The sequence below is a fragment of the Scomber scombrus genome, chromosome 12 (genome assembly GCF_963691925.1).
Source record: "Scomber scombrus chromosome 12, fScoSco1.1, whole genome shotgun sequence".
Taxonomy (NCBI): Eukaryota; Metazoa; Chordata; class Actinopteri; order Scombriformes; family Scombridae; genus Scomber; species Scomber scombrus.
This window is the reverse complement of record NC_084981.1, coordinates 8,133,458-8,156,899: the sequence shown is the minus strand read 5'-3', so window position 1 is coordinate 8,156,899 and position 23,442 is coordinate 8,133,458. Positions and strand designations below refer to the sequence as shown.

General features: G+C 41.4%; 2 protein-coding genes across 4 annotated transcripts in view; one reads left to right on the top strand and one right to left on the bottom strand.

The window, feature by feature from the left end:
* Positions 1-16,069, top strand: part of cdh23 (cadherin-related 23) — a 156,946-nt gene extending 140,877 nt beyond the window's left edge. The window contains 32 exon segments of the mRNA XM_062430184.1: positions 66-185; positions 592-772; positions 858-991; positions 1,210-1,419; positions 1,696-1,803; positions 2,312-2,354; positions 2,357-2,413; positions 2,947-3,072; positions 3,158-3,361; positions 3,611-4,069; positions 4,165-4,281; positions 4,380-4,604; positions 5,140-5,309; positions 5,895-6,032; positions 6,695-6,814; positions 7,104-7,281; positions 7,450-7,661; positions 8,785-8,979; positions 9,100-9,213; positions 9,366-9,495; positions 9,851-10,114; positions 10,204-10,365; positions 10,507-10,763; positions 10,844-10,941; positions 11,048-11,168; positions 11,262-11,341; positions 11,517-11,557; positions 11,693-11,753; positions 12,834-12,963; positions 13,078-13,197; positions 13,521-13,631; positions 14,239-16,069. Of these exon segments, the coding sequence (XP_062286168.1) occupies positions 66-185; positions 592-772; positions 858-991; positions 1,210-1,419; positions 1,696-1,803; positions 2,312-2,354; positions 2,357-2,413; positions 2,947-3,072; positions 3,158-3,361; positions 3,611-4,069; positions 4,165-4,281; positions 4,380-4,604; positions 5,140-5,309; positions 5,895-6,032; positions 6,695-6,814; positions 7,104-7,281; positions 7,450-7,661; positions 8,785-8,979; positions 9,100-9,213; positions 9,366-9,495; positions 9,851-10,114; positions 10,204-10,365; positions 10,507-10,763; positions 10,844-10,941; positions 11,048-11,168; positions 11,262-11,341; positions 11,517-11,557; positions 11,693-11,753; positions 12,834-12,963; positions 13,078-13,197; positions 13,521-13,631; positions 14,239-14,580 (5,028 nt within the window). The 3' untranslated portion in view covers positions 14,581-16,069.
* A 292-nt stretch (positions 16,070-16,361) lies between these two features.
* Positions 16,362-21,707, bottom strand: eif3s6ip (eukaryotic translation initiation factor 3, subunit 6 interacting protein). Of its 3 annotated transcripts, none has more exons than XM_062430644.1 (15): positions 21,569-21,707; positions 21,243-21,285; positions 20,897-21,107; positions 20,234-20,313; positions 19,748-19,809; positions 19,577-19,646; positions 19,417-19,490; positions 19,127-19,319; positions 18,782-18,936; positions 18,385-18,555; positions 18,025-18,158; positions 17,488-17,661; positions 17,116-17,305; positions 16,805-16,885; positions 16,362-16,569 (listed from the first exon to the last, which is right to left on the bottom strand). In XM_062430644.1, exons 1-15 carry the CDS (start codon positions 21,602-21,604, stop codon positions 16,489-16,491), a joined length of 1,755 nt encoding a protein of 584 aa, XP_062286628.1. In that variant the 5' UTR covers positions 21,605-21,707; the 3' UTR covers positions 16,362-16,488. The 3 variants fall into 3 exon arrangements, with proteins under 3 accessions (XP_062286628.1, XP_062286629.1, XP_062286630.1); XM_062430645.1 differs by having other exon boundaries at positions 19,148-19,319; XM_062430646.1 differs by lacking the exons at positions 20,234-20,313; positions 21,243-21,285; positions 21,569-21,707 and having other exon boundaries at positions 19,148-19,319; positions 20,897-20,975.
* Positions 21,708-23,442: the final 1,735 nt, after the last annotated feature.

The following is a 23,442-nucleotide window of genomic DNA, read 5'->3' as shown; positions in this document are numbered from 1 at the left end:
GGTTGGTGTTATCATATTGTGTGTCCAAAGCAACTACAGAAACACTTTTTTGTATGTGCATTTAGGGGAGGATCACTGCTGTAAAGGAGCTGGACTACGAGATCAGCAACGGACACTATGCACTGGTTGTCACAGCAACGGACCAGTGTCCAAAACCTGCTCTACGTTTGACCTCTAGCACAACAGTAATGATGCAACTGATAGTTTTTCCCGTAGACACACATTGAGACAAACAAACTTTATTGTCCCCAAGAGGAAATTTTTATCGCATTTCAGGTAATCGGGATTCCAAAAACATAAATCATGAACACAGAAGTTTAATAGATAGACCTGGAATCTTGTTATATTAAGATAACATCTGATAAAACACAGCTTTCAATTCAAATGAATTACAACACCAGAATTCATCCATAAAAGTGTATCTCAGTACGGCATTTGAAGACACAAGACCTTAAAAAATCTGATCTAAAAAATTAATTTATAGTAGCAGAAGCTGCACGTGGCAAATCAGACTTAGCTTGATTTTGTTGTAGATTTTATTGCTGCAACATGTGGTGAATGTGTTATAAACTGTCTTTCCGTTTCTCTCAGGTGGTGGTGAATGTCTTAGATGTGAACGATGTTACACCCGCTTTCCCCAGAGCCTATGAGGGGCCATTCGAGGTGACTGAGGGCCAGCCGGGTCCCCGGGTCTGGACTCTCAGAGCCAGCGATGAAGACTCCGGCCTTAACGGCAAAGTAGAATACAGCATCACCGGTGGAGATAACCAGAGTAAGTAGTGGATCGGTTTCTGTGGAGATAGTGATTATGGAAACCTCTTTATGACTGAGCATCTCTCTCTCTCTTGCTCTTTCAGATGAGTTTATGGTCTCTCCCGTGGAGGGCGAGCTTCGGGTGAGGAAGGATGTAGAGCTGGACAGAGAGACCACAGCCTTTTACAATATCACTGTCACAGCTCGGGATCTGGGTACCCCATCTCGCAACAGCTCGGTGAGCCTTCATAACACAACTGCGCGCGCACACACCAGAGCATGCACACTCTCTTCATATCATCTTGAACGATTGAGATCCTGCAGCATGAAAAGATTGATATTTTTATGCATTTATAGGAAGTACAGGTGCACCTTCTGTAGACAGAGCATCTAAATAAGAGATAGTGCACTATTGTAAACAGGCATGAATTGAAAGTGGACTTGTTTTTTCTTCAGGTGGTGGTGGGGATCCAGGTCCTAGACATCAACGACAACGACCCCATCCTCCTGAATCTGCCGTACAACACCAGCGTGAGCGAAGGCGCGTCCATACACACCTCTGTGGCCAGAGTCCGAGCGCGAGATGCAGACAGCGGGCGCAACGCTCTGCTTACTTATAACATCACCGCTGGCAACCAGGATGGAGCCTTCTACATCATTGACACTGTGAGAGAAAGAGAGATATATTTACACGTCAGCTGATTTTGAGCATGTGGTTTCACAGCAGTATTATGTGTCCTTATAAAATGCGGCAGACAGAAAATGAAGTCATGCAAGCCATAAATAATTTTTTCTGCTCAGCTGCGGTTCCTTTATAGAGAAGGATAGCTGAAAATAAGAATACATGCGGTAATAGTACAATGGTACACACACACACACACACACACACACACACACACACACACACAAGTGGTTTAACCTCTTTCTCTCCGTATCTCTCAGACAGGTGTGGTGCAGGTGAACAGACCACTGGACAGAGAGCGGGTAGCTGAGTACAGACTCACTATAACTGTCAAAGACAACCCTGAGAACTCTCGCATCGCTCGCAGGGTAATCCCACCTCTGCAAGCATTCACAGACGCTTTCACATCAACAGTTAAACCAAAAAACCACCGAAAGAATCACCACTGAATTTCTACACCTCGTATCTTTTCAAATTCAGCTTTTGAGGAATTCATAATAATAGCTGCATTCATTTATTTATTTTTATGAAAGGAAGTCTAAAATTATAATTATATTTCTTTCATGGGTATAAATGTGCTGCATCATGTTTATATTAGAGTCTCATGCACACTGCTGTGCTCAAACAAGGTCATGAGAAGTGCACAGTCTGCAGTTGCATGTTCGGGTTTTTTTGCATGCAAACGATCATGCTACGTGCTTGAAATGTTGTGGGAAAGGTGAGAAACTGGTCTAGACAAGAGCTGAAAACAAGTCAATCCCAATCACTGTGCAAATGACTGCAAAACAGTCTATTGTTACTTGAGCAATTGCACTTCAGAAACGTTTTTTTAAACAATTGCTTCTCCACCACCTTCTTTCTGTCTCTCACCACCAGGATGCAGACCTCTTGGTGATCACTATACTGGATGAGAATGACAATAGCCTGTATTCAGCAGGAGCAGCTACAGGGCTGAGATCACAGAGAACTCTGCAGCAGGTAGAACCCACAGTGTTGTGTCTTTCGCTCTTTGCTCCCTTAAGTGAGACAATCTGTACTGAAAGCAGAGCATCGTGCTAAAACACTGTCTGTAAACTGTCTCCCCCACTTCCTGGCTGTGTTTACATGCTGCTCTTTTTAAAGCATTTCAGCTATGTTGTTTTTTCTCACTTTGAAAGCTGAAAGATGAAACAGGATGACGGACCACTTTTAGATGTTGCATTTACTTTAGAGCTGTAAAAATAGATTTGTACACAACAGTGGCCAGTCTGTAACCAAGGACACATAGAAACAGTCACATTATTTAGATACAGGATATGAGCTATAGTCTCCCTGATAATCAGAGTAATCAAAGCGGTATAATCAATATTTTAAACATTCAACAATGTCTCTTGGGCATTATTGACAATACTAATCCAACATTCAAACTGCAGATACAACAGATAGTTTGCTGACTTGCTGTAAAAAAAATTCTTACTATGATAATTTTGCTAGTCTGACTCACCTCATCTTTATCTCTGTCTGTCTTTTAGGCACCACTGTAGCAGTGTTGAATGGGCCGGTTCTGGCTGAGGATAAAGACATAGGACCCAATGCTGTGGTGAAGTACCGCCTGCTGGGGGCCAGGGTGGACCTCTTCCATGTGAATGCTAACACTGGTAACACTATTACTCCTCAGCAAGTACACAGAGGAAAATCAGAAAACTGCTCTGTAAGCACTAATACCTCTACATCTCCTTCCAGGTGTTATTTATGTGCGACAGGGGGTGACGTTGGACCGCGAGGGGTTTCAGGAGCCTCGCGTCGAGCTGTTCCTGGTTGGGGAGGATGTAGGGGGTTTAAACAGCAGTGTTCCTCTCACAGTTACAATCTTGGACCAGAATGACAACCCACCTGTTTTCAGCCCATCCAGTTTCAGTGTGCAACTCCCTGAGAACAGCCCCACTGGTGCGTGTGTATTAGCTTGTGTCTAGTAGTCTGTTTTAGAAGGCCAGGAGGAAAATGAATCCACATTAACCGGGTTACAGTTGTAACTGAGACTTCCTGAGATTATCAACACTGTCTTTCACTGCATTTCATTTTATTAGTTGTTTTAAATGTCAGGAATAGGAATGACTGTTGCCACTGAAGGTCCACAGAAGAATACAAATGTGTGCCTGTGTGTTTGTGTCGTAGTCATTACTTTGTGTCTTCCAGGTGTGGTGGTGACCCAGCTATCTGCCACAGATGCAGACTCGGGCGCTAATGGCTGGCTGATGTATCGGCTGGAAAGCGGCGCTCAGGATCGCTTTGTAGTCGACCCCATCTCTGGTGCTGTCCTAGTGGGAAACTCCACCCTCGACAGAGAAGATCGTGGGTCTTACCGCCTCGTTGTCGTGGCAACCGACCGTGGCACACCACCTATGACGGGCACGGCCACTCTGACGGTCATCCTGGATGATGTCAACGACTCACGACCCCGATTTCTAGAGCCCATAACCATGATAAATGTAAATGAGTCCACACCACCTGGTGTGGTGGTTGCCACGCTGACAGCTGAGGACCCCGATCTGCATCCCCGGCTGGAGTATTACATTATCTCAGTGGAAGCAAAGGATGATGGGAACAACCCAGTGGATGGTCTGCAGGAGTCCTTTGGCATTGATTTACACACTGGTGAGACATTGATCCCCTGATGATGATGACTGTCTTGAATAAACTTGGAGGAATTTATTGGAAAAATAATAAGATGTTTTTTGGTGAATTTTCAGGTGCAGTGTTTGTACGCAACCCACTCAACAGAGAGCTGGTAGCCACCTTTGAAATCATTGTGTCTGTCCATGACAATGCCAGTGATATTATTGACAGGTCAGGCAGTGTTCCTAATGGTAAGTCCATTTCCTAACATAAAACCTACCTTCAGTTTCTTGCGTACAGTTATCAAAGTTATTTCACCCTCTTATTAACGTGACCTTCTCCTCTTTAGCGAGACTGACCATCAACGTGTTGGATGTAAATGACAATGCTCCTCGATTTCGCCCCTTCGGAGTGTCAAACTTCACAGAGAAGATTTTAGAAGGAGCTCAGCCAGGCACAACGCTGCTCTCAGTGTCAGCTGTAGACCCAGATAAAGGTCCCAACGGCCAGGTTATCTACCAGCTGCTCCACTTGCCCCGAGGCGGTTACGTTAGACTGGAGGACCCTTCCACTGGTATGACCATCACCACACCTCAACAAGCTGTTATAGGCTAAAGGTTAAAAATTAATAACCACAAGCTGTACGTTTAAAGTACATCTCTTTCCATTGAAGACATATTTAAATATTGATTACATGAAGAATACATTTCACAATTGATGTATTACTCGTAATGTCAGACCTTGCTTGTTGGGCTTTTTCACTGCAGACATGTTGAATATTCATAGTAGGAAAAGGACAGGTGTTACTCATGATTTTAACAATGGCTGAGTTCTGTTTACATGTCCCAGTAAGACATGACAGCCTGACAGTGAGTCAGCATGCACAATACCAGGAGCAGGAGCAGCTAAAAGGAATCAATAATTGTATTATGTACACCTGTGCTTTTCCTACTGTGACATATCAAAACAGCTTCTGGTGAAAGAGGCCTATTGTTTAATTTACCATATAAAAACAAAACATAATCATTATTTTAAACCCATACCAATATTGGCCTTCAAACTCCAGCTGAATCCTGACTGTATTTACCACTGTGTTGCACATTTCCCAGGTAAGATTGTAGCCAACCAGACGGTGGATTTTGAGCAAATACAATGGCTGAATTTCACGATTCGGGCCCAGGATCACGGCAGTCCTCCTCGGATAGCTGAGCTGCCAGTTTATCTGCGCATAGTGGATGTCAATGACAACAACCCTGTCTTCCTCCAACCCTCGTATCAGGTACTTAAACAGAATATTAGGAACATAACAGCTGCTGAAGCAGAGTTATGGGATGCTGGTATTTTAAGTAATATATATTTAGGTGGCTACTCCATTAACTTTAAATATGTTGTATTAAATGAGACATTCTAGTCTTAGTTTATGGCAGATATTTTGGCTTGTCATTGCAGAAAAAGCACAGGTGTAGCTAATAACTTTTATGATGGCCCCAGGAATGCCACTGTTATTGATGTGTAATAGCTTACACCTGTGTTTGTCAAGTTAAAATGAAATGAACTGCCGCCAGACAGCTAGGCTGAAAATGACTAGTTAATGAGAAACACTCCTAAATAGGAAATATATTTAATTCATTATTATATAGTATATTATCAGAGACAGAACATGTGTGTGTGAGGTTATACTGAGTTGAGTCAAATCTAGGTATAAAAGAAAACTTCAATTCAACACTACAGTTCCAAAATGTGTAAAACATTAAGCATTACGTAATTTACGTTATCAAGCCAGACCCCTATTCCACTAAATCAAAACATTATGTTATCCTTGCAGTGCTGCTGTGCCCTCATGTGTGTTTATCTGTGCTTGTAGGAGCCTGTGTTTGAGAATGTGAACTTGGGCACTACCATTGTTCGTGTCAGCGCTACAGATGCTGATTCTGGCCTCTTTGCTGTCATTGAGTACAGCCTGGTAGATGGGGAAGGCAAGTTTGGCATCAGACCATCTACTGTGAGTAAAGCTTTACATCAGCTCAATAAGCAGTCACAGCTACATATTGCTCATATGCTCATATCGTTTTGCACACTTGGCTGAAAGCAAGGCCCGAAAAGAATTTGCTGTCTTCTAAATATTTGCTGTAGTTTTAATCTAGATTTGGGCCATTTCCAATATAACCAGAAATCACAATAATTGTACTATTCATTTACATATTTTCATTACTTGACATACAATAAGTACACTGTCTAATTTTAATGTATTTATAATAATTTACGAATAAATTGTTTGAGATTTTGCTCAATTCTAAAACACAGCAGATGTTCATTACCTTTTGAACAGCAAGGCCTATAAACAAATGTGCTGCCAGGAATTCAACAGGAACTCAGAGAAAAAAAGGAAAATCAATCACTTTCTAATGAAGGAGGGGTATGCATTTGTTTGTCAGGTTTTGTGATTTCTTTTCAAACAGTTCTGGGTGTCAACAGTGAACTTTATCCTGCCTGGAAATGAAAGTTTAAGCAACGTGTTTCAGTTTGCGGAAAACAACATAAATATTTGACTTAAATGCTCCATTTCTGTCAAACACACAAACTCTAGTAAATGTCTTGATAAAACCTCCACTCCCAGTCGGTGCTTGAACTTCCTTCCTAATCATCACTCCTCCTCTGTGTCAGGGAGAGATATACATCCTCTCTCCTTTAGACAGAGAGACAAAGGACCACTATACCCTAACCGCTGTCGCCCGCGACAACCCCGGCGGCATCTCCAACAACAGAAGAGAAAACTCTGTCCAGGTAGAGATCACATAGTTTAAATTTCCATCATCTGTAACTTGTGTTTCCATAGTAGAGTCAGAAATGTTTTACTGCTTCATTCATTTGAGCAAACACTTAATTAGGATGTGCAAATGCAAACAATCAGCTACAGTATTAGAGCCCAAACAGTATTCAATGTTAGAAAACTGATGCTGATATAATATCAAATGTCCTGACTATGACCTTCTTTAGAACATAACCTTGTGGAAAAAAATGTACCGTGTTTGAAAGCATCCTCGCATTTCATCCGCCTGTTTGTGCACATCAGGTCCTGGTGACAGTTCTCGATGTCAACGATTACCGGCCGCGCTTCACGGATCGCGTGTTCAGCACCAGCGTGTTTGAGAATGAGCCAAGTGGCACGTCTGTGATCACAGTGAAGGCTACTGATCTGGATGAAGGAGAGAACGGCGCAGTCCTCTACACCATGCTGGGACCCCACTCAGGTATGAATACATAATCATCAGTAGGGTCACCTAGCCAATTATTCCAAATGAATTGGTCTTCAATAGCAGAATGATTCACTTTTATTCACGTTTTTTCAATAAATAAAAAAGAATATTGATCCAACTTTGAAGGTGCATGCAGTCCCTGAACTCCCTTTCTCTTTTTAGATGCTTTTTCTCTAGATCCAAACACAGGGCTGGTGCGTTCTCGCCGTCTGCTTCAGTCCTCTGAGCGTTTCAACCTGACTGTGGTGGCTACAGACCAGGGACGTCCTCCCATGTGGGGAACTGCAGACCTGATCATCACAGTCATTGACGTCAATGACAACAGACCTGTGTTTGTCAGGCCTGCGAATGGGACCATCATCCATATCTCAGAGGTATATCTGCATGTCTGCACACCGAGTCATTGTTACCAAGTGTGTGTGTGTGTGTGTGTGTGTGTGTGTGTGTGTGTGTGTGTGTGTGTGTGTGTGTGTGTGTGTGTGTGTGTGTGTGTGTGTGTGTGTGTGTGTGTGTGTGTGTGTGTTCTTCCTCTTTTTATGATGATTATTGCAGTCTTGAAATGATTTTTGTGACGTACATTTGTGTAGAAATACAGCTCCCCTCCCCATCTCTAAGTTCCAGTGCCTGTCAGCAAACAGTGTCACCGCTCTCCTTCGCAGTGTTTCCAGCAGCAGCTGTTTGTTTTCAGCAAAAAAAAAAAAAAAAAAGAAGAAAAAAAAAGAAACCTCTCAAAAAAACACTATACAACTGTCTGGCACCAAAGAGCACACAGACAAAGTTACTGACTAGTTGATGAACATAGTGAACTAGTTTAGAGACAGATACTTCCTTCAGGAGTTAGCAGACACCAAAAACACAACTAAAAGTAGAGTAAATATTGGACTTACATTTATCAGGGGAACATAAACATGTGTCCAAATTAATACTAATATTGCTCCATATCTGCCAAATGTGTAAACAGGCAACTAACAAGTTCACCATATCAACTTAAAAGATGTTTAAACATCTCAGTGTTGTGTTTACAGCTTGTTTTCAGTGTGGTAAAAAAAAAATCAGTTATTGCAGTTTTAGGGTTATGTTAATTACATCAAGGCTTTTCCTGCTATGACTTTGATTATGTGTTTATTTTGGCTTAATTGTAAGTTAAAAAGATTAGTCATCATTTCTCTGCATGCGTGCATTTGTGTGTGTGTGTGTGTGTGTGTGTGTGTGTGTGTGTGTTTGTTTGTGTGTGTGTGTGTGTGTGTGTGTTTGTGTGTGTGTGTGTGTGTGTGTGTGTGTGTGTGTGTGTGTGTGTGTGTGTGTGTGTGTATGTGTGTGTGTGTGTGTGTGTGTGTGTGTGTGTGTGTGTGTGTGTGTGTGTGTGTGTGTGTATGTGTGTGTGTGTGTGTGTGTGTGTGTGTGTGTGTGTGCGTGTGTGTGTGCAGCCTAGGAAGTAATGGTTACAATTAATAAATTCACATGAGCACATACTGACCCTGTTTGCCCTCCATATAGGAGCAGCCCCCGGGCCTGCCGGTGTACGAGGTGCACGCAACAGACTCAGACGAGGGGGTGAATGGAGAGGTTCGCTATGGCTTCCTGCAGACTGGAGCAGGTAACAGAGACTGGGAAAATTTCCACATCGATGCCATGACTGGAGTCATCACAACCACTGTCAAACTGGACCGAGAAAAACAGGCCCTGCACAGCGTGAGTCCTCTCTGTGTGTGTGTGTGTGTGTGTGTGTGTGTGTCTATGTGCACAGTGGGTGAAGTAATATTATATGCACAGGTGTGTATGTCAATAACTGAGTGCAAATGACTCTTTCAGCTTATCATTGTGGCCCGTGACATGGGCCAGCCAGTGCCTTATGAGACCACACAGCCTCTACAGGTGGCACTGTTGGACATTGATGACAATGAGCCTGTCTTTCTCAAACCACCGGTGAGTATGAAGCCATAGCAATGGAGTTTCTTAACACTAAATCTACTGTATAGTCCTAATGTGGTCATCTGTACAGATGAGATGACATTAAACTGTGTATGTTTGTGTGTATATTTGTGTGTGTGTGTGTGTGTGTGTGTTGTGCACCTCAGCGTGACAGCTTGCCTTACCAGAAGCTGACAGTGCCTGAGCACTCCCCTCCAGGTACTGTGGTGGGGAACGTGACCAGAGCTGTGGACGCAGATGAAGGCTCCAATGCCATTGTCTACTACTTTATTGCAGGTGATACACATGTCCCACACACATACAGAGATCATCTTGTGTGGTTTTGCTGTTCATGTTGAGAATGTAATGCAAAGCTTTTCCCCAAAAGTGAAATAATTTATGTTAACACACCCGAAATAAGTTTCAGGATTTAAGAAGAGAGGTTAATGCAATTTGGATTAATGCAGTTTGTCTGAAAGCTCTGGAATCCATTGTGTGGTCAGATGAAAGTCCTCTTAACTTCAAAAGCTTATGAAAAATGAGGACATTTGTATAGAACCATCTGTCTTTTCTTTTCTATTTAAAGCTGATTTTGTTCAGTCCTTTAGTGCTGACATGATGAAACACAAATCCTTTCCATCTCTTCCTGTAGGGGGAAACAGTGATGGAAACTTTGGCTTGAGTCTAGAAGGAGAGCTGAAGTTGCATAAAGATCTAGACCGGGAGGAGATCCCGGTCTACTCCATCATTATCAAAGCTTCCAGCAACAGGAGCTGGACTCCTCCAAGAGGTCAGAGGGCAGCACGGACCAAAGCCCTGGATCCCTCACGTGACCCCAGCCTGCTGGAGGTGCGTATTGAACTGGAAGACATCAATGACCAGAAACCACGCTTCACCAAGGCGGAGTACACTGCAGGTAAGCTGGTGTCTTGCGTGACTGTGTATGTGGGTCTACTACTGTACGTTAAACCATCATAACCCTCCCTCTTTGCTGCTCTGTTTCAGGAGTTGCAGCTAATGCCAAAGTGGGCTCAGAGTTGATAAAGGTTGCAGCTATAGATAATGACGTCGGCAACAACAGCTTGGTCCAATATCACATTGTTACAATCCGCTACTTCCCATCACAGAGCAATGGTAGTGAGGATGTTGGCAGCATCTTCACCATTGGTGAGCTTCCTTATGTATCATTTTCTGGCTGTTACAATTCGGAGATGGTGTATATTTTTCATTGCTTTAAGTGGTTGTTTTGTCATTGAGTCAAGTCCATGTCCTAGTAAAAGACAATATTCTATCCTTTGACATCCACAGGTTTGACAGATGGCATCATCCGAACATATGACCTCTTCACAGCCTACAATCCAGGCTACTTTCAGCTGGAGATTTTGGCATGCGACTTCGCAGGACACAGCACCACTACCAATGTGAATATCTACATCCTCCGGGACGACCAGAGGGTCAAGATAGTCTTCAATGAGATCCCGGACCTGGTCCGAGAAAACCAGGAAGATTTCATTAACCTGCTGTCAAACATCACTGGAGCAATTGTCAATTTAGACGATATACAGGTTTGTTTTTGCTTTGTTGTTTTTCATTTGTCTGTGTTTGTGTAAATGTCTGACATCTTTGTCTCTCTGCATTTATTCAGTTCCACGTGGACAAGAAGGGCAGGGTGAATTATGCTCATACTGACATGCTGATCCATGTTGTCAACAATCAGACCAACACCATCCTGGATGTTGAAAGGTCTCATATACCTTCTATAATTGAATAGATCTTGCACTCTGAAGCTGCTTGGTAACACTATCATACACACAGTGTATGTGTAGTAAGGCCTCCTCCTTGTTTGCAGGGTAATCCAGATGATCGACGAGAACAAGGAGCAACTGAGAAACCTGTTCAGAAAATACAACGTTGTGGACGCTCAGCCTGCTGTCAGTGACAAACTGCCCGATGACATCACCACACTACAGGTCTGCGACACCTCCAGCAAACCAATAACAGTTGTGGATGTTTTGTTTTTCTGTGCTTTTAAACTTTTCTCTCTCTATTTCTCTCAAACACAGCTGGTCATCATTATCCTGGCTGTGTTGCTGTGCCTGGCAGGAGTTTTGTTTGTCACAATGAACTGGCATTATCGCAGAGTGTAAGAATCCTTCCGCATGTCATTCTGTAAAATTTGCGATTTTATTATCACATAAATGTATTAACTTTTGTTGAGTGTACTGAGTCATTTGAAATCTGCTCGGTAATGCACCATGTATAGTCATGTTGTTGTACATGTTTTTCCTTCTTATGACTTGTGACTTCTGCTGTTGCAGACACGAGAGGAAGCTGAAAGCTATCGTTGCAGGATCAACAGGTGAGAGACTTCGTTGAGGGGAGGTCCCACCAGTTAACTTCAGGATGTGGCTTTGCCATCTGCTAATGTACAACATGTCACTTTACTGTGGCAAGGCTGTTTTTCTTACACAAGCATCTGTCCTCTACCATCCAGGAAACCAGGGTCTAATGGACATCCTGGATATGCCCAACACTAACAAGTACTCTTTTGAGGGGTGAGATAATATCTGCATTTTCACACCTCTACAGCAGACATTGCTTAGAAGGATTTTCCCCCTAATATTACTTTTGTGTTGTTATTCTGTTATTCAAGTCTAATTTTCTACATGATACCCCTACTATTCTGGGAGTTTATTCTCAAGATCAAGAATTAGCTTTTTATGACTAGATGGTTAATATATGTTAAGGAAATAGTTGGACATTTTAAGAAATACACTTATTCACTTTATTGTTGTCACTGTCATTGTTGCCAGACACCAGATTGAACAAATGAGATATAGATGAGATAGATATTAATTCATAAGGTTTAGAGTTTCTGGTTGGCAGATTTTTTTTCCTTTCAAATTTGGACAGATGCAGGCCATTTGTTTCACCCTGCTTTCAGTCCTTATGCTAAGTTAAGCTAACTGGTTGCTGCCTCCAGCTTCATATTTAGGGCACAGATATGAGAGTGGTATTGATTTTCCAAGGTCATTCTTAGCCAGAATATATTTCTGAAATTGTGGCATTATTCCTTTAAAGGACCAGTGTATAGGATTTAGTGGCATCTAGTAGTGAGGCTGCAGATTGCAACCAACTGAATACCCCTCCCCTCACTCTCCCGTCCAAGCATGTAGGACAGGCATGTCCAAACTATTCCATAAAGGGCCATGTGCCTGCAGGTTTTTCTTCCATCCGATCAAGACCACACATGAACCTTCATGGAATAGTTTGGACACGCCTGATGTCGGAGAACCTACGGTGGCTTGCAAAAAGTGTGAAAGGCCCTCTTTAAAGCCAGTGTTTACTTTGTCCTTTCTGGGCTACTATAGAATTTCTTCAGTAGGGACATGGTGGTGCAACATGGTGGACTCCATTGAAGAGGACCCACTCCCTACTGTATGTAGATATAAAGGAATAATTCTAAGATAGTGAAAACACAGCAATTCTTAGTTACAGGTGATTGTACACAAATTAAACATACTTATGAATATTATATTCTATCTCTGCCAAGTCTGTTCTGCTAGATGCCACTAATGAAATAAAAATGGTTTGCTTCTTCTCGATGTCCTGTGTTATGCTGTTTGCCTCTGCAGGGCTAATCCGGTGTGGCTGGACCCATTCTGTCGCAACCTGGAGCTGGCTGCCCAGGCTGACCATGAGGATGACCTGCCAGAGAACCTGAGTGAGATAACTGACCTGTGGAACAGCCCTGCACGCACTCATGTTAGTACCGACCATCCTTTAACATGATATTGCCCTCTGAGTCATCCCCATTATACAGCTGTGCCATCTCAATATTTTTAAGCAGGCGTGCTTGTGTGCATGTCATCCTCACAGGGCACATTTGGTCGAGAGCCTCAAGCGAAGCCTGAGGATGATCGTTACTTGAGAGCAGCCATTCAGGAGTACGACAACATCGCTAAGCTTGGTCAGATCATGAGGGAAGGGCCTATCAAGGTTAGACACTTACATGTTAACTTAGCCATAGAGACATACATGAACACCACGTCCAATCTCAAAAGCCTTTTTTTGTTGGTTATGTACTTTCTCCTTCCTTCTCAAAATGCACTGAGGGACAAGGTCAGAGGACGGGACCTAAACCTCCTTCAATGTGTCCTGAGAAGAAAACAAAGAGAGAGACACCCAGGACTTGAAGATATAATGTCAAGCTGCTTTTATAAGGGGATAGACTGCTACTACTTTGATTCTGAAGATGTTTAAAGTATACTATATACATAGATGTGCCAGTCTCTGTTTGATCCTAACTACCATCCTGTCAGGGTTCCCTGCTGAAGGTGGTCCTGGATGACTACCTGAGGCTGAAAAAGCTCTTTGCAGCCCGACTCGTCACCGTATCCACCAGCCAGGGAGATCACTCATCAGTCACTGAGGTGGGCTCGGAGAGGCAGTTTCTGCACCTTCTGCTGTGCTGTTCCTGTCTATCAACGCTGGAGAGTGATCATGCATTCTTTTGATTTCCTGTCTGACATCCTGTTTGCTCCTCTAACGTGCCCCCTTCTCACTGCTTCTGCTTTTTTCTGCTAGCATGAACTTGACTCTAGGTCAAATACAGTTTGCACTTCTTCAGAGTCTGATGCAACCTGGTGGGTAGGTGGAAGATGCCACATAGAAATTGCCAGAAAGTTTAGACAATCGCTGAAGAGTATTCAGAGTACAATTTCAATACTTGCCCACACTTACTCAATTGCTATGATGTGGGGAAAACCCCCACCCATGCATTCCAGAACTGTTGCAACTATTGAATCCAAGTATGGTGTGAAATCTAATCAGCAGTGAAATTATTCACTGCTGAATCTCTTAAGTGTTTTTTTTTCTACTGAACTACTGTTTTATCTCCTGGAACATTTTCCTTTTCTGGTCCCAGCTTCTCTTCCAGCTTCTTCTTCAAAGCCGTTTCTGGTCAACTTCACGCATAACGCATTGTGTAAATGTTTAATTAATCATCAGCTTCGTCTTTCTTCTCTCCTCTGCCATCAGCTGATCCAAAGTGATCTGGATGATGATGAAGATGAGCGTCTGAGCATGGGCGGGGGTCGCGGTACCCTCCGCTTCAAACACAAGCTTCCTGTGGAGTTGAAGGGTCCCGAAGGTGTTCACGTGGTCCACGGCAGCACAGGTACCCTCCTGACCTCCGATCTCAACAGCCTGCCAGAGGACGACCAGCGGGCCCTGGCACGTTCTCTGGAGGCACTGAACGCTGATGGGGGGCTTTATTCTGAGCGTAATGCCCGCACAGAGTCGGCCAAGTCCACCCCGATGCACCGTCACAAGGATGGGGACACCCTGTCGGAGAGTCCCCTGGAAATCACAGAGTTATGACTAGCCGAGGCCTCGCTGGTCTGAGCTCAACCATGACTTGTGTGTGTCCTAGTGCCTCCACAGCGCCGTCCTGACCAGGTTGGGGAGGCATGGGGAGGACCGTAGGCGGAGTGTGTATAGTCTAGGGAACCTCATCAGCCAACCCCAGTGCATCAGTGAGACAGCCTGCCAGAGCACTTACTCACAATTGGGTTGGTTTGGGTGGATTGTTTGGTACTTCAAGAACAGGTTTATTCAGATGAAATGGAAAATCACTAGCAGAGCACTCGTCTTCAGCAAGAGAAAACCAACAGGTGTCATCGACTTTCGTCCAAAGAGTGGAATGGACCAGAAAAAAATAATCCTCCCTGTGGGAGATGCTTGTTGAACCTTGACCGTGTAATCGTCAAAAGGTGCCTCATTCTCACTAATCCTTTTGAAGTCATACCTGGACTACATACACTCACACAAACACAATACACACACTCAAAAAATGAAGCTACACACACTCAGACCAGCATATGGCCACCAATGGGACACTGAGAAAATGACGCAATTCCTTGTCTGTTCTGATACACTTTTTTGTTTAAATTTTGAAAGATGATGCAATCAGTATTGAAGTGGCGAGGATGAGACAGTAAGACCTTTTTTAAAGATAAAGTAACATTAATGTTGTTTTCGGGAAATTATAGATGGACTTCCAATGCAAAAAGAGCACTTCCAGTCGTTTCACCAGTGATGCTTGTAAGATGAAGTCTTCACCTGACACCAAGAGAAAGAGGGATCCTTACCATTGTGCAATTGTTGACGTACTGTAATGATGAAAGAGCTTTGTCCGATCAATGAAAAAAAGACAAAAGAGCACCCAGTCTACAGGGCAGCAGTGAACATTCAGACCCTGGTCCAGCTCTCATCTTTAACATGTACTGAGTCTCTCATGTACAAGGATACCCTTCGTTGATAACTGAAAGACTTCTCAAATAATGTTGATGGTGAAAGAAGGATGAACATTGTCTGGAACTGGAGCCACACAAACTTTTATGATGAATTTGATATTAAATGCAATCAAAGAGTCTATATAAGGACTAATAGATGGATGAATAAAAAAGAATAAATTGCATTTTATAAATATAAAGATGGCATTGTGCCCACAAAGACTTTACACTGCCACCTGAGGGAGTAAAACAGTCATGCTCAAAATGAGCAGTGTTTGCTTTATTTTTTTATTTTATAGAAAATGTGATGGAATTAAAAGATATTTTTGAAGAAAAATGCAGGCTTACCAAAACAGGTAGGGAACTTTTCTGGATGTCTGTTGGAGTATGTGTATATTGTGCTATGGTGACATACTGTATGTTGTTCTGTTTTCCTTTATATGACAACTGACGCTGTTTATGATGAGTGGTGTGTTTTTAAAATTAATTTTTATATTCCCATTTTGTAAGTTTTTATTTCTTTGTCATTATTGTCACCAGCCCCGAGATCTGTGTTGGGAAATGTTGTTGGATGATCTGTGATAATTAAAGAAATATGCAACGGCCTCTGACATGGAACTGATGCTGCATCACTCGTTAAATATATTAATATACAGACAGTAGCAAAAGACTAAGAAACATTAATGACGCAAACTATTTGCCCGATGGTGACAATTGAATTACCTCTATTGTACACACAGGCAAAATCTCAGCCTCACCCTTACCGCGTTAGGAATAAAATAAAATAAACAGCATCTAAAACAGTGGAACAGCTTGATAAACACTGCCATCTAGTGGTTCTAAAGAGTAAACACAGTAAACACTCAGTTTTTTAGCACACCACTCTATCCTTTTATTGTTACCAGGTTACATAGAAAAGTTATCAATAGTTTTCATAAAACTTTTAAGAGACTGGAAAAGGATCCAGTCCCCGAGGTCTCTTCACTGTTGCTGGTTAAACTGCTCGGCTTGTGGCAGTCACGGTTGTTGTTGCAGTGGTGGTGCTTGCTGGCATCTTCTTCAATGTCCTGTTCAGCTGCAGGGACACATGAGCAAATTACCATCAGTCTTTGACACACAAGATAGTATTGACAGCCCCGCGTTTAACATTAATCTACTGAAGAAATCAGGGTTGAGTGTATATTTTTATATCAATATCAAGGACACTTAAAATTTTAAAACAAAAACTTGAAATTGTGTAATTATCATTTACAAAATTCTACAGTTTTTTTCTCCATACTCTGCCAGAGGCATGATGGATCACTACTCACCTCCTCAAACTTGTGGATCTGTCTGATGAAAAAGTCTCCGTAACGACGAGCCACTTTAGTGTCAGCAATGTGGATCATGTCCTGAGCAAATTTAACAAAATTTCTCACACACAGCACTACTTTGAACAACACCATTCTCATCACCAATATCAGATTTACTATCCCATAATGGACTGAATGGTAATGTGACCATATATCAACGTTTAAAAAAAAAAGAAAAAAAAGTAATGAGTAATTCTGTCCTGCATTGAGACATCTTAAGCACTCCTTTTTAGAACCACTGACTCAGTTCCTTTGGTTAGGACGCTTACCTTGTCAATGTAAAAGTCGACCTCAGAAGCAGACTGGAACTCTCCTTCCAGAGCTGAGATGCCACTGATCCACACCAGGTTCTTCATCTTGTGTTTGAAGACCAGCAGCTGGATACGGAACTCCTGCTCAGTCATGTCCAGAAATCCTGCCAGCTTGGCTACTGGCATGGTGGTGTACAGCTTAAGGAAACTGGAAGGACACATAATAAAATCAGACATGCAACAGATGCTGCAACCACACCAAAAAAACAGGTTTCTAGAAAGGATTGAATACATAAAATATAAAACAAATACTACGCAATTAAGATTTTTTTTACACATTTCTCACACCAAAAAATGCAACACATACATGCAAAAGATGCAATGCTCTACCTGCGGATGGTGGACAACTGGGCCTGCTGTTGCACTTCCTCAGCAAAGACCTTCAGCTGCTGCTGGAAGGGCTCTTTGTGGTAGTTGGGGTGGACATTGTCATAGTTTGGCACCACAGGTGACAAAAACTTAGGACAAGCAAAGCTGAACAACTCTTCAAACACCTGCGGGTCTCTGAGATGGAAAAGGGAACATTCATATAATTATGGCTGCTGGGTGCCACAGTTACTGACTGAGCACTGCAGGAAATCATCCTGCCCAATTGTTATTGGGCAACAATATCAGAATTAAATCTCCAACTACTCTGTGGGGCTACAGCTGGAATACAGTTTCAGAGAAAAGATGCATTTCTTACATTGTACTTTACAGTATCACAGCTCTAACTCATTTTCATTAACTATTTTATGTATAAAAAATGTCTTTCTTTCACTGACAGTGTGCACAATTAAAAAAGAATGAAAGAGGTAATGGAATATAAAAAATATAATAAATCCAACACAATGAAAATAGAGCAAGACAAATGATTTTCTTTCTCACCCTTTCTGCATACGCAGCATCTTGTCTCCGTACTTCTCCCTCAGCTGGGTGTGGATGCTCTCATCGATGCGCATTGGGTACATGGTGAGGGCAATGGCCAGCAGGCCATGCATCTGCTCATTCTGTTTGTTAATCTGAATAAATACATAAGTGTCATGATCCATTTTGCTCTTTTGATATATTACCATCAACTGAATTAACACTTATTGATCCTAATAATCCAAGGTTAGCCACAGGAGGGGACATAACTCTATAAAAATGTGTAAACACACATGCACATATATATATAATTCTAAACTAAGAGATGTATCTTAGTTGAAAACTAGCTTTTCACATCTAAGAAGCCTTAATCTGACTCACCATCTCATATTTATATGTCGACCTCTGGAACATGTTTCTTGTCCTCTGGATGTAGAGCAGGATGTTGGCAAAGACTCGAATGGCATCCTGGTAACGCCTCATCATCAAGTAGGCAAAGCCCACATAGTAATAGGTGGTGATCTGACACTCTGGCACACGGGAGTACATACTCTGTAAAACACAACAGAATGATAGTAAAACAAGACAGTCAGTGGAAAAGAGATGTAGTCTGAACATAAGTATGTATGTATCAAAAAATGTGGGAAAAAAACCTACATAAAAGACAAAAGGACGGATCAATATACTCATTAGTAGTTTTGGTCAATAATCCATAGGACTTGTTGAGCTCTGTAGAGCATGTCATTTTGTACATTAGTTGGACTAAATAAGGCTTTACCTTCTTGTTGAGCTCAATGTTCTCCAGGACTTTGATGGCCTGGTAATAATCACCAAGCAGAGAGTGTAGTCTGAGCAGCCCTACCAAGCTGAAGTAACCCAACATCTTGTAGAGGGAGTGGCGTCCATATTCCCCGGCTACACTCTCTGGGTCTCCTGCAACACACCAACCAATGACATGTTAGCTCCCTCACATACAATAAGTGCTCATGGTGTAGTATAAGATTACCTTGTCTGTACCTTATTTACACCACTTTTCAGAAACATTAACCATCCATTAGATAATTAAAGGCCTTCTTTTACAGTAACATTTTATAAACAACAACTACCTTTGCATTAAGTTTACCTCCAGAACATTCTGTCATACCTCCGCTGGTGTAAACCTCCAGCTGGCGGTTAATGTTACTCTTGTCCACCAGGGAGTGGAGAACGTTGAGGACGCTGTGGACGTTCCAGATCTTTGGGTTGTTCCTCAGGAATTCAATCTCCTCCTCAGACTTCTTGGCCGTCTTACAGCGGTACTGACTGAAGGACTGGAACTGAAGAGGGGCGGATTGGAAATGTATGTTATTCCCATATCTCATCAGTCTTCTTGTTGAGTGAGAATAAATTAAAACAGGATCTAATGCACCGTACCTGGTAAATGAACTCATCAATAATGTCCCAGAGCCATTGGTTTGGCAGCTCCAAGGGGGCGGGCCCATCAGCATCTGTTTCCAATCACAAATAATCTCCTATTACTTGACTTCATCAAGAGGCAAGAGGGGGAAAAAATATATATATTCGTGTGACTTACTGAGGATGTAGTTGAAGAGGTTGCAGTAATTGTAGTACGACTCAAACCTCTGATCCAAAGTTGGTCCACCCTGAATAATAATTCAAGAGAACAATATTTACACCAAAGCCACAAACACTGGAAAGGTTTCTTCAGTTGACAGATCAGGTCTCATAATAAACTGGCACTCACGCTGACTTTAGCGTAGATGTGTCTGTAGTACAGTTCCTTATAGAGGATGAGGAACACAGCATCTGTAGGAGATAAAAGGCAAACATTGACATAATGCATCTCTACTGCTGAACTACTCAGGAATGTATTGATCTATCAATAAATTGAGATACCAGCTTAAAAAATGAAGTCACTTGAGATCAGCTAATATCACTGGATATTATTACTGTCCTGAATTAGCTATTCTAACTATTTAATTTGTGAATTCTGGTTGTGGTTATCCGTCATAAACAACTGACAACAAAACTGATACGGTGAACATTCTCTGATGCCATTTTGCCCGACTCATCTACTATACCTTTATTTACACTGATCATCACACAATCAAATCAATCTTTCAATTTTCATATTCAAAGAAATACTAGAATAAGAAAGGAGTTCATACGGAGAGAAATATTTCTATTGTCAATGGCAAAAAACCAGAAAGGTGATGGATGACACACTCACCGTTACCGACGAGTGATGCGATGGCCTCCGCCTCTGGCCACGGAGAGTTCTTGAAGAAACGGTCTGTCAACTTGTTCCAACTGAAAATAAGCAAATAAGGAAAAGTTAAGACACCTCTAAAACATAACACTGCTTCATCACAAACATCTTAAAACAAATTTAAAGTTTTCTTCTAATTCTGGGTTAAAGGAAAAATGAAGGGAAACGAAAATGATGATATCCACTTTTTTAGTGTTATATATCATAGCAAACGCCTTAATGCTGTTTAAACCCATTTTCAGATTTGCAAAACCTTCATTTTTGCTTATAAAAACAGAAAAGGAGCAATATCACAGCTTTTTTTCTCCATCTAAATTACATTAGACCAGTGCCACATCAAAAAACAATATACTTAGACTTAATAATAACCTGAAACTGTGTTTAAATGAGTCTCCTTGATAATGTAGTCCAGATATGACACGTCAAAGTATAGTGACTTTTGATCTGGACCTGGTCTGTTGGGGTGTGGATGGAGAAACATCAGTGAAATAAAGGTTTAAACAGCATTAACAGTTTTGCTACAAAGTTTAAGTCTTTAAAAACAGAACCAGCTGCTAAATTTCATTATGTATGTTCCCCTTAACCCTGAATTGGACGCTGACCTCAGCATTGTGTGAACTCTACCTGTTCTCATAGACGTCTTGGATCTCATAGATCTTCTGCTCAATGCTCTCGCTCGACACACGGTTGGCCTGCAGCTCATAAACCTTCTGGTCGATCAAGTCAGAGATGGTTTTGTGGAAATACTGAAGGAAGTTCTTGATCACCTCTGGGATAACATGGTAAGTCTGCTGCTCGTACTGCCTCTCATAGGCCAGGTCTGCTTTGGGGTCGCCTGCAGGGAGACATAGGAGTGATGAGGAAGCACAAACTAGCACAAAGGAACAAAGTAGCTCAGCTTTGTGCAACTATTGGCTAGCACTACTATTGGCTCTGGGGCCGAGGGGTGAATAAATACAGGTTTACTAACCGGTGTGCAGGTCGTAGTCATTTGGGTAGGCGTAAGGATCGTACTGTGAGAAAACAGAGCAAAGTCAGCATATGTCAAACAAACGGTCACCATTAACGTTTTCTTACTTTAAATAAACAGCTACCATCTAAATATATATGTCGTACAGAGGTCGCATTGATTTTAGCATGTGTGCTATGATGTTTTCATCAGGAAAGCCAGAAAACATTCACATCATCATCATGTTATCCCGGCGAAGTAGCTTGCTAACGGTACATAGCTAGCTAACCTCTTATCGGTATCAATGTGAACGCGTTTTAATGTCTGAAAGTATAAAATGTAAGTACTTTAGTGGCTTCCTCTCCTTCTTCTTGGTATGACATTGTGCCACAATGAGTCCGAGCTATTAGATGGCGTGAAAAGGAGAGTGTGTGCTCCGGTTAGCTAACTCAGCTAAACCACGCAGCTAGCGGTGGAGACAGGAAAGGAAGCGGAAGTATGAAACTGTGACGTGCAGAGGCAGGGCGGCAGCAGTGATGCATTATGGGGAATGTAGTCTGTTGTGTTTAACTTATAGCTGTTGCTGTCATTATTGTCATAGTAAAAGATGTCGCTGTGTGTAAAATACAGTCTGTGGTCCTCGCCAAAAAGACTAACAACCATTTTAAGCAGATAATATTTTTTTATTATCATCTGTTTTCCTTTTAACACCTTTTATTTCTGGTTTGATTTACTTCAACACATCTCCTCTCCTTTACTGTTGTATTATTTTTGTCTGTTAATTAACTTTTTTATCTACTGTTTGAAGTTTTTGTTTTTACTTTTATACCTCACTTTTCCATTTGCTTTCATTTACTTTTACTTTAGTAGCATCATCATTATTATTATTTATTTAATTTAGGCTACTTCAATTTACTTTTTAATTTACTTCAATTTAATTTTTAATTTACTTCATGAGAGCCCCATTTGATTCAAATTAAACTAATAAATAGCCTATATAAGTTCATTATAAAAAATATCTCATAAATGAATCAAATTTAATTTTCAATCAATTGGGGTCCATATTTTTTTTTAAATTACCTTGTTTTGCTTATTCGAGTTTTTATCTATTTCTTCCCTGCCTCTGGTGTTTCCTCCTTGCAAATTGATGAGATTTATGATAGTGTTTCCTTAGTTCCTGTTTTTACTGACTGCTGTTAGTCCTTTATTCGTTACAAACTTATTTTTTCATTTATGGCTTTGTGTCTGGATGGGACGGTATTGTGTGAAGCACTTTTACATTTTGTTTATATCAAAAGTACTATTCAAATAAAATCTGATTAATACATAAACAACGGTAGTATAATGTTCTTTTTTTAAATATTATTATTTAGCCCATTATTAATCATTCTATAATTTATTCAGCAGTCTGAAAAATATGGTGGTAGTATGGAAAAATGTCTATTAAATAAATTAAAAGTCAGTGACTGAGCAAAAGCATAATAAAGTATTTTTTTTAACTAAAACAAAATGAAAATAATAAGCCTATGTAACTCTTGTGAGTTAGCTGTTGGAGGGAGTATCAACATAAATTAATATTACAATAATGTATATTTGTGAGTTACAAACATGTGTTTTACACAATCCTCGGTGATGATTTTAAAGACCTGACATTAACGTTCTCCCTAAATTATCCCATATATCCCATTTTGACACGTCTTTGATTGATGTTTTCCATATGACAAGCTTTGTCTGCAGCATTCCTTGCTGGAACATCTTTGTCAGTGATTGTTACAGCCTTGAACATCTGTAACATCTGTATCCACTTGTCTCGCTGTTCTGTGAGAACTTGTAACTCCTTGGAAGCACCGCTTGGTGGCGTTATAGTTGCAAGATGCCGCTCTCTCCGTTAACAAGGAAAGCTCAGATGACTTGTCAGAGTAAGCGATGCCAAGAGGAGCACTTCACATCTATCATACCCCTCCTAGTCGACCGACATCAGTATGGATTGTAAGAGTATAGGCAATGCTCAAATAAGTTTGGCGTTCCCCACTTTTCCCCCTGACTGCAATATACTTTAGTATTTGATTTTTCTTCTTATAAACTAACAAGCAGATAATGTCCTTTTTTGTCTGTGTATTGTGTTATGTCAGTGTGTTTATGGAGCACATTAAAGAACAACATATGTGGAGCAAAATGCTGTACAGAGATGACGATTACAATCAGATCTTGGCAGTATGAA

What these genes read in the sequence shown, in the direction of transcription:
- eif3s6ip (XM_062430644.1), bottom strand. Translation starts at nt 21,604, where the DNA reads ATGTCATACCAAGAAGAAGGAGAGGAAGCCACTAAA. An exon ending in ACATCTACGCTAAAGTCAGC is followed by an intron (nt 19,647 to 19,747) that starts GTGAGTGCCAGT and finishes ATTATTATTCAG; the next exon opens with GGTGGACCAACTTTGGATCA. An exon ending in TTGATGAGTTCATTTACCAG is followed by an intron (nt 19,320 to 19,416) that starts GTACGGTGCATT and finishes GCCCCTCTTCAG; the next exon opens with TTCCAGTCCTTCAGTCAGTA.